Raw genomic sequence first — 20661 nt, forward strand, 5'->3', positions numbered from 1 at the left:
GTAAGTGTACTTCGAGATTGCATTTGCAGCAATATCCAAAAAACAGAGGTATATGAAGTGTCTTATATTTCATAAATGGAAAGACTGACGGAAGCGCACAAGCAACATGTTTTAGGTAGAAAGTCCTGGAGCATGAACTCAATGGTCAAGAAAGAAAAAGAAAAACGTCCAGGAATGTAATCTTTGTCACATGCATGGGTTGTGTTTTCCCTCTCTGCTTTTCTCAGTATTTTAAAGAGCAGGCTGTAAGTAACTGAAGCCATATCTTGTTTCTTTGTTGTGGTTGTGTTTGATTAACTGGCATAATTAAAGCAGCTAAGGCTCATTCAGTTCACCTGAATGTTGACACAGCACTGGGACTGCAAAGACTTTGGGATAATAAATGATAAATGCTAATGTGATTGTTGTGCTGCTGCTCAGATCCTTTGTCAAATAATAGTTTGGTTGTCATACGTGTGCAGCTGCAACCCTAACAACACAAACACAAAGATGTAACCTGGATTTCTTCCTTTCTTTCTGAATTTACATTGAAGTGAAACAAGCAATACAGTAAGGTCAGTAGTATTTCTCTGATTTTACTAAATAGATGCTGTGTCATTTAAGATTCATTGTCTTCTTCTCCAGTTCATTCACAGTGTGTAGTGTAGAGATAAATGTCTGACTCTGGATCATGGAGACAAGTGTTCACTGTTCTTCACCACATGCAGTCATTTGACTCAGCTGATGTTTAATTTGACTGGTGTATACTGCCATCTAATGGCTGGTGGGTTACTCTGCGATGAGGTTCACTACAAGGCCAAAAGTAAGTGGACACCCAAACATTTATCTATTTGTATGCAGATTTGAAAGGATCTTGTAATGGTGTGAACAAGAGGAATGATTACAGGGAGCAAAACAAAGATTACTTAAAGGCAGACTTGAAGAATTGTGAATCTACCCTTTAAGATTTTCCTAAAGGCTACAAGTTATTTTATGATTTTTCTTTTCATGTCATTTATTCCTTGTTATTTCAGTTTTCCCATCTTCAGAGATCCATATATTGTGTACTACATATACCAGCCATTTTCCTTTAGTTGCCATCCAGCCCTCTTGTTACCTTTTCCTGTCTTGTCCTGTTTACTCTGTTTGTAATTATGGTTACAGCAATCTTCAAATCGTTAAAAACTACATAGTAGACAGCAACACTGACTCTTTACACTTTTTGCATCAGTGTTAGACAACTGAACTCGTGTGAATCCTTGAGGTCTAGCAAATGCATTCCTTTTTCTTTCTTCACAAATATTTAGCAAAGCATTGTTGGCATCAGGTTTTACTACTATGTAAGCTTCCTGATGACTTCATTCCTGCATTTCTTGGTGAATTATAGTCACCTGTTGATGAGTGGAATAGTGTAAAATTGTGTTACCTGCTTGCATGAGACACTACAGGTCATAAAACTTCACAGTGAACCTTTAGGTGTAATGATGGGGTCAGTCCCAAACAAGACACAGCCCTCCACATACCTTCAGTCATATACACTTAGATTAGCATAAGGAGGCAAAAATATTGATTATATGGTGATGGCAACACATTTTCAACATTCTGATTTATTATTGATTGGATTAAAATGTTGGTCTTTAGGTGTATCATTCTAATACTCGCTCTGAATTTCAATCTAAAAAGATAAAGAGATTTAAACCTGCAATGCAAGACTTTTACATATAAATGAACACCCTTTACATTCAAGCCCTCACCAAAGCTGGGTAAATCTTTCTATTTCACAATATACTTTAATCTGGTGCCGTGTTTGACATTCTTGTGCTGCCAGATGAAGGCACGCTGCGCTTGCTCCATGCACATCATTATCACCTAAGCTGCTTGTTGGCAGAGGAGGTGATATGACAATGGTTTCACAGTATTCTACCAATCTAAAGGAGATAGTAATGCAACAAGAAATTATCACTTTGTTAAGGCTGGAGAAACATTTGATGCAGCTTCCTTAAAGTTAGGAGCCTTTGGTTGTCATAGCTACAATAATAAGCATATGGTTAAGGTTAGGGGACGATTATGGTTACAGTTTTTAAAAATTGTTCCAACTCACGGTTGTTAACACGAAATGAATAACGGTCCCTTGTCGCAAAGTTCACTATTGGGTTAATGAGGAAAATTGCCAACTTACATACACTATATATACATCATCTGAACTGCGCCGCTGCTCCCGGTCATAATTACTACAGCCACTAGGTGGCATCTGTCACTCAAATATAACTACATTGTTTTTTGGTGACTGCCATTATGACCAGTTGTGTTGTTTTCTTGAGAGGACACATAGTAGGTCCCTTTTTTCCCTTTCAAATCAGCTTTCATAAGAAAGGACATTCATTTGTTAAGACAGATTTAGGGCCATTTGGAGCTTAGTAGGACCAGTTGCTGATCTAGAATTAAGATCTCTGCCCTTGTCCTGTGGAGTTCATACAAATCATGACAATGCCTTCCCATCTACTAAATCCCTTTACTACTACTAATTGCTTCTTTATCCAAATGTTACACCTCTTGAACCCGATTTAAACTCCATAACTCTTTATAACCCCAATCAAATGCCTCTTTTAACCCTTCAGTACCTGTTGATCAACTCGCATAAACTTTGGATCACCCCCCTCATACTCCTTGATAAACCCTTACCCCTTACCCATTTTTATCCAACTACAAACCCCCACATTTCCCTTTTAACCACCATCTTCTCTTTCAACTTTTTGATTAGCTTCCATCACGCATGAAAACAATAAATCCAGCTAAATGGGGAGGAAATAATGATCATATTAGGAAACAAAACAGCAAGAACTTGTGGATTTTTGGCCTCTAGTGTTTATTCTGACATGATATGAGCGCAGATTTCACAATAAAACAGTTCTTGTTACAGTATTTGTCTTTTTTGCCTAGTCCCTTCTTCTTTTTTTACCAGTAGAGGGGTATTCAACCCCGAGCTGTTGATTTTTGGTTCATACTCATTGAAAGTCTGCTTGTAATCTTACTGCTTCTACATTTTGTAACAATGCTGTACATTTGGTCTCAATGCTGCAAAATTTGGTGGGATTTACCTGCGTTATCTGATTCCCTCAGGCTGGATTTTATTGTACTACTTTTTGTTTTGTTTTTTGAAGTCCAGTGGACGGACTACTTCATTCTTACCTTCATACTACCAGGGTATCTAAAATATTCCACATAAACATACCCATCATCTTTTAAGGTTTAAGAAAAAGGAAAATTCATTGTCTAACATTTTGTTCAAGTCCACATACAGGTGACTTCTTCAGTGCTCTTCTGATTGGTTGAATTTAATCAGAGCACTTCTTTGTTTTTAATTTACACATTCAGGTCACTGACCACATCCCTGAACTAAAAAGATCTTAATAACTTTATAATGTCTACAGTACTTAAGTGCTATTAAAATATAGCTGGAACACAAAGAGTTTTCATCTTTTATCTTTTGGCAGATGTTTCCAAAAATAATAAGAGCAATCAAAACCAGAAGTTTTGTTTCACAATCTATGTGAGAAGTTATTTTCAGTGGAGATTCTGATTGAATTAAAGGAATAGTCATATTGTAAGACAGCACTAGAGCTAGGCTAACAGATTCCCTCTGCTCCCAGTCTTTGTGCAAAGCTAAACTTAAAACTTTTTGGTGCTCAGTAAAGGCCCAATAAATTTAGCAGCATTTCAATAGATTTGACACAATAAGGAGTAAAATCACCCACCAAAGAGCTCCTCCTTCACATTCAAATTCACTTGGTGACCAACAGCAAATTTTGACAGTGCTGACCTTTTCAGGCCACAGAGAGTCAGAGAAGCTACATAGCACCTGTCTGATAATCAGGTATATACACCCTATAAATTGCTCGACAAAAGAGGCGTGGTCTGCAAACATGGGCTGGTTTGTTCCCTGACAGTTAGCAAGCCAGCTACCTGGAAGAGCTATTGTGTCATAATAGCATTAGGATGTTCCTGACTGCCTATATGTCAGCGGGCATAGTTCATGAATTGGTCCTATGAGTAGACACTACACCATCAAGCTTCTAATACCACCAATTTAGCAAGGACACACAGGCACTTAACTGCTATTTACTGGTGACTGAGGAATAAGATGGATAAGTTGATTTTCCAAATTGTTTTACTGTAGCTTTAGAATGGAGTAGCTCTGATTTTATGACCTCCTCGGGTTAATAGAGCTCCAGTCAGATGTAGAGAAGGTTGAGCTTAGAAACAACTTCTTTTATACAAGACTATTATAATACTGCTGACCATCCAATAACACAAGCAATATAATGATTTTCAAAAAAATAAATGTTTGCTATTCAAGCAATATTTTCTACAATACAAAGCTGAAAGGAAAGAAAATGCTGTGAGGCATTTTTTCCCAAATGAAATCATTCTGAAGCATGCCATTTCATCCCTGTGTCTCCTGCTTTCCCTGTCACTCTCTTAAAAGGCAGAAAGGTCATAAAAAAGTAAAGAGAAAAGGTCGTATTTTGACCACTGAGTCCTCCTGTTACAGTGCAGAGGTTAAGGTCAGCTGTTGAAGGTTTTTCTCAGAAGCCCTTCATGGCAATGGACGCCCCTCCGGAGCTGTCATGACGTTTGATTTGATGGATCATCAGGAGGGAGACCAGCAGGCCCAGTAACTAGACAGACAGGCACAAAGATATGGGGTCAGTTCAAAAGACCACTGGTCAGAAGTGTGAAACAATTATGTGAACTTTTTCTGAGACATCATTTTTTCCCCAGTCTGGTACTCCCTGGGCCTAAAACTGAGACCTGAAACCAGTCAGTCTCTACTCTATCGATCACTGACTGAACGTTAAGCTCCAGAAATAACTTGTCCTACTTTGCAACTCTATACAACCAGAAATGTCAGTCAGTCAATGGACAAAACCAATTTCCAGTAGGATGCAGAACAGCTCAAAGTCCTGTTGTAATTCAGCAATTTTCCCTCCTAAAGCTTTTTACAATGAAACGTACTGCGGTGACAGCGAATCCAAAGAAGAAACCCATGGCGATCTTGAAGAAGAGGTCAAAAAATATGAAGAGGGTGTCACCACAAGTCTGCAGAGGAGGAGAGGGAGAAGGGGTCATTATCTTGAAGGATCACTGATTGGATGATTGATTGGTGTTTAGATTGGTTGTTTGGTTGCTTACCTGAGCATAGATTTGATTTGGGCCTGTTGCTCCCTGCAAGACAGCAAGAATAAAATGTCACCATAATACACAAAGCAAAACAGGCCAATGTATATGTATCTTCTGTCAAATACCAGACAGTAAAAGTACTGCAGAAACCAGACACATTCAGACTAAAGGCCTCCAGATGCTTGAAACAACGTGCTTGGCAGATTGTTGGGCAGCATCTGAAACTTCATCAATATTGAATCAGATCTAATGAAAATGATGACTCTGTTCCAAATCAAAGAACAACTCTGAGTTCCTGTTTACATTAAAGGTGCAGTTTGTAGAATTTAGTGGTATCTAGCCGAGCAGCCTTGGCAGAAATGGAATATATACATTCATAAGTATATTTTACTTAGTGTAAAATCACCTTAAATAAGGAATTGTTGTGTTTTTATTACCTTATAATGAGCTCTTTATATCTACATAGGGAGCAGGTCCTCTTTCACGTAGCTTGCCATATTGTACCACCATGTTTCTACAGTAGTCCAAAATGGACAAACCAAACACTGTGAGAGTAGAGGGCCTTTCACAATTTTTCCCCATGGCCATGATAGCTTGGAAGGGGAGGGAGGCGGGAGGAGTATTCAGTTGGGTGCACTCTACATCCTCACCACTAGATGGCACTAAAACTCACAAACTGGTCCTTTGAATACCAGAGAAGTAGCTACCACACTTATCTAGTTGGGTCTTGTGAACAGTGCTGAATTTTTTTTTCAAGTGTTTTCAACCATTTTTACAAACATGTAGTGCCACCCACTGTCAATCGGTGAAATAGTTTGAAACTTTAGGTAGGGAATGTGTGTGCGTCATTGTATTTGCGCATGATGCAAACAAAATAGGGACTCATAAAAGTATTGCTCCATAGCACCACAAGTGGTCAACATGTGGAGGGATCAACTCTGCAGTTATTAGATATTAGTACTGTATATTCCCTGCTTATAAACATAAATAACACAGTTGTCTGCACAAGGTCCACAATTTTTGGAACACTGAATGACAAAAAAGTGTTCTCCAATGAGATTAGGCTAACTGGATTTATGTCTGTTAGTCTGATATTCCATTTTCATTTTACAAATTGTTAAAGAGAATGTTTGAAAGGAGCAAAACCAACCCCAGGTCTGGCGGTACATCCACCTCCAAAATAATTTGAAGTAGTGCAGGCACAGGAGTCAGGGATTTCATTACCCCAGTCTGAAGCGCTTGACACTCCACAGCACTGGGCCTGCAACAACACACATGACAGAGTGACTTTCAGCAGCTGGACACAAATGTTAAATTTAACTTATTTCAGTGACTGGAATGTAATCACAAATGCATAACTCTCAATTTAAAAAAAAAGTGACTACATGCATTCTAAAGAGAGACACCCTCTTTTAACACCATCTGGAAGAAGAACCTATGAGAAACATGTTTAGCTTAGCTAGACTAAATTCATATGGGTAAATAGTTGACAGAAGGCATTACACTTTGTTGGAACCCTTCAAGCACTCCGCGGAATCCCTCATCTTCCATTAAAGGCTTTGCATATTCGGAAGTGGTGGAGGTAAATTTGGTTTTAATCTAGGGACAGAGAGAACAACATTAGCATCAACATAAGAAATTAAAAAATGAGAGGAAACATCAGCAATGAGACAGAAAGAGAAACACTTACATCCAGATAAACAGAGACAGAGAACAATGTCAGAATCATGGTAAATAGATGAGAGCAAAGAGTGCAGGTTAGCATTAAGACAAATAAAGAAGAATAGTGTCCAAGAAGACCTACTGTAAAAACCGGTGCATAAGATATAGTCTATTTTGACGGGTTCTCATGCTGGAAAAAACACTTCTCTATTAAAGACTGTTTTATATGACTGTATCAGTAGTTATTAATTTATAAACATATATGTCTATACTTAAAAATGTTCTCAATTTACTTTTATTTGAAATGCAATAAAACACACAGTCTGTCGGGTAAATGGTTAATGGTCCGGTAATGATTCGCTTAACTGAACTGGACCTGTATATATTAACTCAGAACGGGTTCAGGTTAGGCAGAATTTCGATTAAATCTTTTAAAAGAACACAGTAACTTTATATATTTGATACAGTGTGTAGCTGTATGCTCACTTGGGTCCTAAAAACTCTTCATCAGAGCCAGTCACTGTGTGCACATATTGACGCGTCCCACTTTTGAATGAAAAAAAAATTGTGATAAAGCTTCGTCTTATACACCATATTTTATGGTAGGTCCCTGTCTTACCGAGCACACAGCAGCACCAAGTAGTCTTTGCTAGTTTAAGACCAGAGCAGTTGTCATTTTCCCGTCAAACACCCACATTCCTTAAATAGCAAATGCATAACCACACACACACCTCTACACTCATCAGGCTGGTTGGTTATATAGCTCCATATTCTTCCTCTCTATGGATGACAGGTCGGGTTAGCAGCTGATCAGCCAACTTTCTTTTCAGCTGTTTTATTCTTGAAACGCATTGCTTGGCAAATGTGCCATTATAATAGCAATCCTGGCTTTTAAAGGGAAATGGGATATGACTCTGATTGGTTTACTGCATGTTACACCCAAAACATACCCATGATTAATTAAGAGACTTAAGTACAACCCCTTTGAATCATGCACCTGGCGCATCGACCATTTTTACGGCTGGATTTGGATGCACCGTAAATGCATTTGTGCCACACGCTTCACACCATGTGCTATAGATTGTTAATACAAGGCCCATAGAGAACAAGATTAGCATCAAGACACAAACCATAACAACCTAGCATGTTTACTGTTGTTTAATAGACAGCATTAGTGTTGGCTTGTTTGTTTGAAAAATGGTACCGTGGGCGCGTTTGAGTACAAATTACAATAATTACATTCTAAACAGAGCTGGCATAGTGTTTTTACATCAAAAAAATGGAGGAACATTTTGTAATATTACTACTTTAATTGCAAACTACTTTATATTGCAGTATCCTTAAATGTAGTTTTCAAATTTGGTTGCATGCAGAGTGATTTTGGACTAAAGAGAGAATAATATAAGCATCAAGATACAAAGAGATCAAGATCAAGGTGGAGCAAACAATAAAAAAAAGATTACAATGATTGTGCAGTACACAGAGACAGAAAATCAAATTAGGTTTAAGATTAAATTAAATTGGAGCGAGTCAACGGACTGCGTCAAAATCAAAAGAGAGAGAGAACAAGAAAGACAAGGAGAACAATGTTAACAACAGCAGATTGAGAGAGAACATTAGTAACATGCTAGAGGTATAAAAAGGGTTAGGTTGTATACAAAGAGATTTCAGAAACACAAATAAAGTGACAAAAATAAAATTTAGAGCACAAAGTAGTGAAAAGAATTTGAATTTGAATTTGAATTTGGACACAGCTAGAGTTGGTGTCAAGATACAGAGATTGTCTGCAAAGGTAACATGAAGATAGAGAGAACACACATAATGAAAGGAAGATGGAGAGAACATCATGGTTGACAGAAAGAATAACATTAGCATCAAGACAGAGAGAGAGAGAGAGCACTTGTGTCAAGATAGATATATGGGAGAACTTAAGCATACTGATATAGAAACAAGATCAACAAAGTCAGAAAAAATATATAATAGGACAGTTTTGGCAATTTAGCATCAACATGGAGAACTTTAACGTCTGTGTAAAGTTAATTCATTGATTTACTTCTAAACATATTATACATGTTGGAAAATGGTTACAGAAAACATGTGAAAAGGCTGATAACTATGAGCCTGCAAAAAGGGCTACTCCGTGACGTAATGGCGTACCCTTGGCCCCTCCCCTACTATATAAGACTGAGAGTCTGCTCTCCTCAGTGGTTAACCTGCCTATCGGCGAATTATTGTTTCTACATCTAACACTACTACTACTACAGTCTACAGTTAGCCAGTTAGCTGAGCTAGCCACCGAGCTAGCGACCAAGTTAGCCGCCAAGCTAGCCGCTGAGCTAGCTGCAGAAAGCTCTCAGACATAGTGTCCATGTTTTCGGGTAGAGGTGGGGACTTTGATTGACAGGTGACACTTGGTAGGGGGCGGAGTTTCAGCGAACTCGGCGGCCACGCCCACATCGTTTGGGAGCAGAGAAAGAGGCTGATTTTTACACAACTTTGAAGTCTAATTTCATATATTTGGCGATTTTTTTAATCATTCAAATTTGGCAGGGTGATTAACAACACACTTTTCTGTGGTATGTCAAACTCAGAACACATATTTATTCTTACTTTACACAGACTTTAACATTAAAATATACGTTGATGCAGAGAACAAAAGCAGCAAGATACAGAACAAATAAGCAGTGAGTGATAGATTACCTTGTTTCTCATGACAACAACAATGATGCCAAAGATCAGCATGATGATCAGTCCAACGCCCATGAAACCTGCAAACTGTACATGGAACAACACAAATAAGTTCAGTGGTTTGATTGCTCAAAAAACGACCTTTTAACAAGAAAATAAACAATGTTATACATACAACTTTGAGAACGATGTCTTTCTCAGCACAGCCGGCGTAGATTCCCAGGCAAGAGATGGCAAGGACACCGATGGCAAACACCCAAACCCAGCCGACTCCCGGGGCCCCAACTGACGACATCTGCTCCACCACAACGGGACAACAAAACAACACACCCACTGAATTACTACTGAGCTTTACCTTTAACAGTACAATAAATAATAAGGCAGGAAGTATTCTTTATTTCCCTTATCGTCAGCAAATACCATTACGAAAACAAAAAATGTAATTAATTATTCATAATTTGACTTTCTGACCCTGTAGATCCTGTAGAGGGTTAGGGTTGGGTTGGGTTAGGGTTAATGAAAAGACAAATCTATAATCCTTTGCTCAATGAAATAAATTTGACTTTCATATCATTTCCAGGTGACATGTAGACAACGGACCAATGGGAGGCCAATAAACACAGTTTGACGGTTGCCACTGTTTCTTTCTGGTTAAAAAAGCTTGGTAAAATTGTACATTTATAATATTGAGCATTATAATTTTATATTTGATCTGATTGCTATTAATGCTAGCAGGTTATATTACATTGCTGTTTCACATCTAAACTGTAGAAGTTTGACACAATTTGTACATTTTTTCTCAAAGCCTGTCACATAATGAATTCAGCATTGTTGTTTTAATGGAACAATGCATTAAAAATGTTTTTGTAATTTCTAATTGTTAAGTTTCTTTTCAGTGTTTCTTTTCATGGTGTCAGTAACACATTGCTGTAGTTTGCCTGTATAATTATTTCCTTTTTAATACTAATAACTGAGTCATTAAAACACCTTGTTACATCACAAATGGGGCTTCCCTCAGATACTGAATAATAGACACAAATGCTATTTTCAGAGAAGTTTGACTGATGACTATGACCCAACCAAATATAGCTGCCATCACTGTCAATCTGATTACTTGGTGGATTAGATGACATCAGGTTTTGTCTCACCGTGAATCTAATATGAAACAGCAGTAAGTAAGCTGCTGCATTGCAACATAAGAAGACACTAGGCATTTTCAAATGTCTTTTTCAGACAACAATGTTGTTTTAGCCAATACATTTTAAAGGACCACGTGTATTGGTTATCAAGTATTATCCCATTAACACCTTTAAATCTCATTTCCTGGAAAGTGGATTCCGGTCAGCAGGAAATCTATTTAAACGTGGGGATGTCTAGGAAAACACCTCACAGAAATGGAAAGTAAATCTGATTTGTTTAAAAGTGGATAGAATGGTGTGTTCCATAAGGAGTGATGTTTTTTTTTTTTTTTTGCTGTCCTCTGTCATGCCGCTCGCTCTCTGTAGATCTGATAGCATTGTCAGAGCCATCCTGTCTTCCTCTCAAAGAGAAAGCCTACTATGAAAATGGAAACCTCCCCCGAGCTTCATCTGTTCTGCATTACAAGAAAAAAACAAATCCTCCTCTACATTTGTGCAGCTCCCTGCCTCCTTGTAAACACTCTGAATTCTTCACCTCGACTTGTTTTACATATTTCTATGTATTTTCAGATGTGTACTGTTTACAGAATTATACAGGTGATGTCCTGACTAACTAAATTAGCTTTGATTTTCATAAACCAGCTGCTTTTGTTTTAATCAAAACCATCACAGAATGAGTTCCCAGAACCTTCTTACGGCTTGCTGCAGGCAGTTGTACAAGCCTTTACAGAAACTCATCATTTAAAAGTGCAATAAGTCATTAATTTGTTGAAGAAGTGAATCCTACAAAACAAGATTTTCCCAAAACTGACATGTGATTGTTTGAACGCATTGTTCACATCTGACTCTGATTTCACATTTCTGTAATCTGCAGCACATCCTGTAATGGGAAGTTATAAATGTATATTTGGCAGCAAGCGTTGACCCAATTGAGAAAATGAACAATGAGATAATTCATCGAGCAGATATCACAGCGCACATTCATCTTCATCTTCTCATACACTGTGGGCTAAACAGTAGATTCTGGTCAATGCTATCATGTGTTTTTCATGTTTTTCTGAAAAGAAGAAGTAGTTTGATGTTTTGATAATTTTAAGATAACATTCCTGAGATTTCATTCCTCAGATGATTTGTTTGGAGGTAGAATATACATCTCTTCATGCCGTTGCACCAAAGTACTTAATGGACCTCCTCCATGTTTACCTCCCTTCACGGGACCTGCGCTCCACCAACTTGGGCCTCCTGTCCATCCCCCGCACCAGAAGGCAAACCTTCGGGGGCAGGGGGAGCATTCAGTGTGGTAGCTCCTACACTGTGGAACTCGCTCCCTCCTAACATTCGCCAAGCACCATCCTGGACTCTTTTAAATCAATGTTGAAAAGGCACTTGTTCTCCAAGCTTTTGCTAAATGTGTGTTTTTTGTCTGTGTTCTTGTTATTGTGAAGCGACCTCGGATTTAATGAAAGGCGCTATACAAAATAAAGTTATTATCATTATTATTATTATTATTATTAGGACTGGAAATGAGCACACGTGAAAAGTCTGTATCATAACTCAAGAAAACTGTATGTGCATACAACACATGGTATGGTGGGTCAAAGGTGGTCTGTTAGTCTGGTTGTAAACGTGTTGTAATGTTGTAATGTTGACAGTTAGGGTGGTAATTTTACTTTTCTCTTTTCTTTTTAAAAAAAATATGATTAATCTAGATGTTTCTAAACTGTGTCAGATCTAATAACTAGAGAGAGTAAGCACGAAACAAAGCCTAAAAATGAAACTTAACTGTTTCTGGTCCATATTTCATTGTGGTTTCTAATAAAACTAAAAAAACACATACATACTTTACTGATTTGATGTTTTCTGCATTTTAGATGTAACCCTGTAGAACACAATTAAGGATTCAATGATGATGTTATTGTTTACCTGATTGGAAATGGCAGCGGACTTCACTGCTCCGTAGATCAGCACACATCCGATGATCTAAGGACACATGACCAGATTTATTATTTTACTTATCATATGGAGATGTAACAGACACTTGAAACAATGAAGAACACACACATATCTGAAATGGACAAAAGATATATTACTACATGGGATAACAAAATACTCAAAGAAGAATTTGACAGACTTTTTTAAATCTGTAAACCCTGAAATGTCACCATCTTTACAAATCCCAATGACTTTTAGTGGATGATCTAAAGTTCCCAATCATTGCAAATGCATCAAGTCAACATTTAGGGAATGTCGCTCAAGTTTGACATAGACAACCGAAATTTGGTACACATTTGGTCATGACTAGACCCACAAAAAAGTCTCTTGGACCCTTACCCTAACTCCAACAGGAAGTGAGCTGTTTTGACTCGAATTTTCAATTTTGCCACCAACTTTGCATTTTCTTTATTTTACAAACTCGTCCTTAATCCAACTGACTTCAAATTCACTCAGAATCATCTAAGGACATTGGGGATGAAAATTTATCAAAATCTTCCATTCCCCCATTATACCTGGTTGCCGTGGCGATTCAGCAATTTTCATTGTTTCGCCATAAAAAAGGAAGCGTTGGCCAAATGGTGCCACTGCGCCCCCTAGAAAATTAAGAAAATTGAGCCCCTCCCTCCAGATTGACGTAGATGAATGAAATTCGGTACACATGTGTATCATATCAAGACACACAAAAAAAGTCTATTGGACTCATAATTTTCAGTTTTGGCACTGTTTGTCACCATTTCCACGGCATGTACTTTAATGAGTCAATCTGACCGACTTCATATTAACTCCGTGTCATCATATGACCATTTCACTGTTTCAGGGTGGGGCAGGGGCACGAGGGCCCAGTTATCGCTGCTTGCAGCTTTAATTATTCATTGCTGTTGTTGTTGTTGTTATTAAGAGTTGTCACATGATACTAAGAGCTTTCAGCTGATGGAAAACTGGAAAACCCCAACCCTCTCACAGTAAACTCAGATTGGCATCACATTGGCACCATTGCAGGATTTTTCCATTTGGCCTCCAGACACAGTGCCTGTAGTTCCTGCAAAGAGACTCTAGATGGAGACAGAGCTCCACAAACTGAACACATGAGACTCTCCATTACCTGATCATATTGACGTAAACGCCCAGATAAATGTCCCATGCCTTTTTTTTTAAAGATGTTTGGACACCATATATTTTCATGTTTTCTATTAAACATATTAATGAATCTAATTGTCTAAATGAATTAGTAAAAACAAAAATGCTGGTGAAAAGAAGTCAATATGTGGATATGTGGAAAAGAAAAAAAAAGATCATAGAAAATAAAAAATAATCAACTTTCAACTTTACCACATTAAAAAAAACACTTAGTTTGTATTTTATACTTTAGCCATATTCATCTGTTTATCATGACTTTGAACTTGATCATTTTGTTCATTATTGGCTTTATTATGGTAAAGTGGTCTGCAGTTTTTTTCCATATAAAAAAATGTTTCCCAAATTGAAAACAGACTCATCAGACCCCTCCTCTTTTCCTCTTTCTTGTCTTTAATCAGCTCTTGGAGCTGAAAACATGTTTATGCCGCAGAAAGGAATGAAAGAAAAGGGGGGTTGAAATACGATCTCTGTTGCAGGGGTTTGTACCACTCGTTTTTTTTTTTTCTTTTCTGTTACGGGAAATGACCATTTACTCAACATGCACAATTCAAACAAAATCTATACCTGCAAATTTTCCTAAAACAACAGGACCAACATGTGATGCATTAAAACTCATTTCACTTTTACATGGATGGTGTTTCATCTTCTCTTTCTCTTTTTTTTTTTTTTTGTAACTTCTGTTTTTTTTAAGCATGCCAACCTTTTTTTCATTTCCACTTTTGTTAAGAAGGGCATGCAAATTAATAAAAACTATTATTCTTTACTTTTGTAAAACATCATGTTAGAATAAAAAAGATTAAATTGAGACAAAAGCCAAATATATTACATAACATTACCTTTTTTTTCCCTGTTTCTTTCTATTTTGCATCACACACAGATTTTACAGAAATACTATTTCACCTTTATGTATAAAGAACCAAACCAAGCAAACAAAAACAAAAACACAAAAGAAAAGAAAAAATAACCCTGAAAAAAAAAGAAAAACTAAAATAACCCAGAAAAAAATAAGAAAAGCTTTTGTACTTACTGCAAACAACACGTTGAAAAAGATAAAAAGACATTTGAGGCATCCATTAATTTTCCCCATTTTCAGCTTTTGGTAATTGGCGCTCAGAGACGAAGTGAATATGTGTGCAGATGAAACAGTGTGTGTGATGGGCGTGCAGCAGTGTGTGCTGTGATAAACTATGTGCAGAATGAATGTGAGTGAAGGTGCACACAGAGCTACGACACACAGAACTGATGTGCAGCCAATCCCTGAAGTCTGCATGAGACCACAGGATGCACTGAAATCCCTTCTTTTGATTCAAAAGCTTTTTTTCTATCTTTTTTTGTGAGCCTGAACAGAGTTGGATGACATCTTTATTTCCTTTATTTGAATAGGAAGTGTTATAAAAAATATTGCTTACATTTATTTTACAACATTTAAGATAGGACCATAAAAGCATGACTATTTAAACTGGGTTATGTTGGTGTTTGAATGCCTGTTGCTGTGAAAGTAGTATTTCTAAATTACAAATCATGGAAAAGCCCAGGATGTGTAGCACTGAAATGTACAGTAGTTTGGCTAAGTTTAAAATAAACTCTTGGGCCTACAAAGATTATCTGTCTTGATTATTGAACGATCAAGGTTCTTGGTAGATGGAGACAGGAAGCTTATCAGTGGTTGTAAAAGGTCAGGCTCCTCATACTTTATATTTTCCGTTGAGTGAAGAGACCACAAATCAACAATGTTAGCCCGTCTCTCAACACTTTATGACTTCTTTACTGGGCTTATTGGTTCCTCCTGAGGAAATATATCATCTCATTTAGAAAAGAAATTAACAGCTGTTGATTATTGTAACTTCTTGCAAAAACAAAAACAATAAACGAAGGAAATCCTGCATTTGTTGAGGACTATTTTGAGCAGTGGATGCATCAACATTTGGTCTAGTGAGTTTTTCTGGCAGCTGGACTGATGTGTGTGTGGGATTAAAATAAACAAACCCTAACCCACCCAGTGCAGCGGCGATGCTCATTGACATCTCTTTAATAACAGAGGTCAAGGTCACACAGTAGATTAAGAGACATATGAGGAAATGCATCCAGCTAATAACAACACATAGATTAACGTCAATTGATGTGACTAGACTGATCTGACACATTTAGATTGAAGTTTAGGGAACTGAAACACAAAGCAGAACCTAAAATGTAACATTATGAGAAACTGTGGCTTTCATGGCGTGAAGTGTTTTGTTGTTTTGTTCTGTTCATTTCTGAGAGTTTCCTCATTCCTCAAGCATCCACCGTTCCCGAATCAAAACCCAGCCCAGAGGAGTGTCAGTGATGCTGCTGGTATAGCATGGCAGCTTCCTCAGTGGGGGTCCAACAATGGGGAAATCTGCATTTGTTCATTGTGTAAAAAGGGAGAAATTCCTCTTCTGAGCGAGAAACTGAGAACAAAAAAGCAAATCTGATTGTTTGACGTTTGTCGATTCAATTTAATATCTTAAAATCTGTTAACGTTGAGCAAATTATTCAGTTTATGTTCAGTTAGCACGCAGTTTTAAGGCGGCAGGGAACCTTATATTTCTAAATGGAATCATTGAAAACGGCTAGGAATAAAATACCCCCCAAAAAATCCAAACAAACAGTGATAAACTGTGTGAAAGCAGATGTGTTAATGGGGACAGATGTTCTCATTAAAAAGAATCTGTTTCCACTTTTAAATTCACGTTACAGCCACACAAAGGGGGGTTTTCTGCCCTCTCTAGCTGTTCTAGATCTATGGGCTGTCTACTAAGGGGGAGGTTGGAGGAGACCACACCCACTTTGTGTTACAGATAATGGCTCCATCCTTCCAGTTGAGAAAAAAAAATACTGAGGTCTAGAGAAAAAGGAAGACAATATACTGCCTTGTGCCCCCATAAAGGCCCTCAGAGGAATGGGGGTGGGGTAGTTGCACAGAATAGCTGGTGTTATGTGCTGTTTCTTCAGGAGCATCCAACGCATGAATCAGCTCAACATACAGGAGGAATATATACGTGAGAATCAGTGGAGGGAAAAAAAAAGGGAAGGGAAGGGAAGGGGAGAAAACAAACTGTGAGTAGGACAGAGGAGTGGCCACACCCCCACACATTCAAGGTGTCTCTGAACAAACACAGATGTTGGTGAAAGAAGAGAACAACCAGCCTGACATCCAGACCAACACTGACTTCTATGAAATGCTTCTGTGCATTTTGAGGTTAAACTAAACGTGAAGAACAATTCCAACATGAAGAGCTTTTTTTGTTGCTTGTTTTTTACTGTTAATCTACTACGTTACTGTCTTGCCACTATTTGCCTGGTGAGGCACGCCATGTATTGTTTTTCAGAGAAAGTTGGGCCACCAGGAAATGCCATCCATTTCAGAGCTTAGAGTGCCAGACCACTTGTGACATTTGCACTGGTGGAAAGTACCTTCTACCATCTACACCTTCACTCCACTACATGTTATACTTTCTACTCCACTACATTTATTTAACAGCTTTAGTTACTTTTCAGATGCAGATTTGACACAATGGATAATATAACAAGCTTTTAAAATACAACACATTGTTAAAGATGAAACCAGTCAGCAGTGTGTAGTCGGCTCACATTTCAGATGTCTATGAGTTGTTAACAGCTCCACCAAATACTGATTCTTCCCTCTAAACTTCTCACATGCTTTCATTTCAATAAATGTTCAAATGATCCAATATTTCAGCCAAAATCAAAGATTAGAGAAAAAGTCCAAAAACTGAAAACACATTTGTGTATCAGAACTTTGTTTTTTCTTCTTTCCCATTAATCATCTCAGCAGCTCTCACATTTATCTGCTGACCCTGCATACTACATCACTATAATACTGCAGTACTTTTACTGTAATACTGCATACTACATCACTATAATACTGCAGTACTTTTACTGTAATACTGCATACTACATCACTCATAATACTGCAGTACTTTTACTGTAATACTGCATACTACATCACTATAATACTGCAGTACTTTTACTGTAATACTGCATACTACATCACTCATAATACTGCAGTACTTTTACTGTAATACTGCATACTACATCACTATAATACTGCAGTACTTTAACTGTAATACTGCATACTACATCACTATAATACGTATGTACTTCTACTGTAGTAGGATTTATCATGCATGCTTTTACTTAATGAGATATTTTTATATTGCAGTATTGGTAGTTTTACTTAAGTGAAACATCTGAATAGTTTTTCCGTCACTCCATTACAGTAGAAACATAAATATAAATAACAGCCAGCTTGGCAGCTGTCCTATAAACAGACATCAGCATAAGTAGATATCCTGCCACTTCCATACAGAGTGATTTACTTCATCCTGTCTAGTTGTAAACCGAACATAAATCCACTGATCATAACTCTGTAGTACAATTTAGACATAAAAGCCCATAAAAATATGATATGTCTATATTTGTATTTTATTCCCTGTTGTATATTGTATGTTATGAACATGACTTCTAATACACAAGTAACTAAGTTCTGTTCATTTTCCCCACAGACATCACTGGCTCACAGTTAGAGCTCTTCTTCAGCTTGGATCAGCATGAAGATGAACAGCTGTGCAAGAAAATGTCTGCTTCCTTGATAAAAAAAACAAAACAATGTTATCTACAACTCCACAAGAAACAGCCACTAACCCTATCACTTGTATCAGTAATGACGGGTGGAGGATTAAGATTATGTTGTCAAGAACACTTAAAAACACAACCTGCATCTTCAATTAATGCTTTTTTAAAGTTTGGTTCAATTTTTTATAAATTCAGCAACTATGGCAACATGTTTTGCTCTCAGCTGCAAAGGTGGTCAAGACTCATGGGTTAGTTGAAATTAAAATAATTGAAATAATTCAAACGTATGGCCCAAATCTTGACCCAGTATAAGTTCTGTGTTGAGCAACAAAGACAATATTGTTTAGAGAAAAATCTGAAATAGGAATACAGAATGTGGAAAATCATCTCCTATTTTGCACTCTATGATTAAATGGGGACAAAGTTGAATCTATTATTTCTAATAAAAACAGACAAAAACTCTCTTTATAGTGTGTCTGCCATCATGAACCCATGATTAGCAAAATCAGTTAACCCTTGCATACTGGTTTTTGAGCACTGTAAAAACACCATATACACATTTCTTTTAGCCAGACTTTTCCTAAACTGACCTACAGTGTACGCAAATGGAAATAAAATGCTTTTTTGTGTGTGCATGTGTGTGTGTGTGTGTGTGTGTGTGTGTAGCTGATAAATAATCTCTTTTTCATAAGATTAATCAACCATTTAATAATAAGTGATGGTGAATGAATGTGAATTGGTGCAGAGACTAGTTATGAGTCAGAATATGAACAGTGTGTGAGGGTTAACTGCTAGCCAAGCCTGAAGCATCTGTACTGTTGCTACGGTTACCATGCAGTTCAATAAACCTTTAAACCTGATTGAGAAAAGCGGTTAAACTACCAACGAGTTCTATCTGGAGGTGCCTTTGTGTATAGTTTTATCAGACACCTGTCAGCCAATCAGAAACCAGGACTCCCAGCTGGAAACTGTTCAGTCTGGAGTCTGTCTCCGTGTTGAGAAATGTGAGTCTGTGCGCAGAGCTGTTAGGATTTACGAGGCTCATTGTTAAAGTGTTTACAAGGGGGAAAGCTACATTCCGGCCTTAGAGATACACGCCGACTCCACAGTTTAACAGGATGGAGCAGACCACAGCGAGGACAACAAGGTGAAACTGTTCACTTAGAAACACACTTAGACAGCCCTCCAAGTCTAACTCGGTTAAAATGGGCTCATGGCAGAGTTAGATATTAGATACTTCAGTCTAAACCAAAGTGGTGGACCGTCGCCATCGCTGGAGCTGCTACTGTGGCAAAAAAAAAACCACACAACCCAGTTTAGTTCACACAGACATAAAGATCAATATAAAAAATTAAAGCTGTTGTAACTAAAATGTAAGAAAGGGAAACATTTTGGTTTTATCAGCAGTTAGCATCGTTAGCATCGTTAGCATCCTCCAAGTCTAACTCGGTTAAAATGGGCTCATGGCAGAGTTAGATATTAGATATTTCAGTCTAAACCAAAGTGGTGGAGCTGCTACTGTGGCTAAAGAAACCACAACCCAGTTTAGTTCACACAGACATAAAGATCAATATAAAAAAATTAAAAAACAAAGCTGTAACTTAAATGTAAGAAAGGGAAACATTTTTGTTTTACCAGCAGTTAGCATCGTTAGCATCCTCCAAGTCTAATTCGGTTAAACTGGGCTCATGGCAGAGTTAGATATTAGATATTTCAGTCTATACCAAAGTGGTGGACCATCGCTGGAGCTGCTACTGTGGCAAAAATACCCAGTTTAGTTCACACAGACATAAAGATCAATATAAAAAATTAAAGCTGTTGTAACTAAAATGTAAGAAAGGGAAACATTTTGGTTTTACCAGCAGTTAGCGTCGAAGATATTTGTGGACAACAACCAGTAAGCACAATGACTGAATGCGGCATCTCCAATTTAAGAATATACTTATCCAGTTCGTAACATCATGCTAGCTAAGCCAGCTTGTTTATTGCTCACTTTCATTTCAACATGTGACTTTTTATTGTTCACAACTTCCTGGTTTTTACCTACTATATCTCCAATGGTTATACTGCCACCTATGGTAACATATGGAAACACTTATCATTACTCCTTCCAAAGCAGGTAAATATAACATAAATCCAACCAGACTTATTAAGATCCAAAAAGTCTTAATGCAGTGCAAATAAAACATATTTTAGCTTTTCTCTATTACTCCTGTCCTAAACACAAATATCCCACATAACACAAATAGACAGAATATAA

General features: G+C 37.5%; 1 protein-coding gene across 1 annotated transcript; it reads right to left on the bottom strand.

Moving 5' to 3' along the window:
- Nucleotides 1–2805: 2805 nt before the first annotated feature.
- Nucleotides 2806–14961, bottom strand: LOC128385162 (CD63 antigen-like). Its single transcript, XM_053344023.1, has 9 exons — nt 14809–14961; nt 12573–12629; nt 9686–9805; nt 9523–9597; nt 6664–6759; nt 6311–6421; nt 5173–5205; nt 4996–5079; nt 2806–4658 (listed from the first exon to the last, which is right to left on the bottom strand). The coding sequence occupies exons 1-9, from the start codon at nt 14866–14868 to the stop codon at nt 4566–4568; spliced, it is 729 nt and encodes a 242-aa protein (XP_053199998.1). The 5' UTR covers nt 14869–14961; the 3' UTR covers nt 2806–4565.
- Nucleotides 14962–20661: the final 5700 nt, after the last annotated feature.

Source organism: Scomber japonicus, chromosome 23 (assembly GCF_027409825.1).
Source record: "Scomber japonicus isolate fScoJap1 chromosome 23, fScoJap1.pri, whole genome shotgun sequence".
NCBI classification, from domain to species: domain Eukaryota; kingdom Metazoa; phylum Chordata; class Actinopteri; order Scombriformes; family Scombridae; genus Scomber; species Scomber japonicus.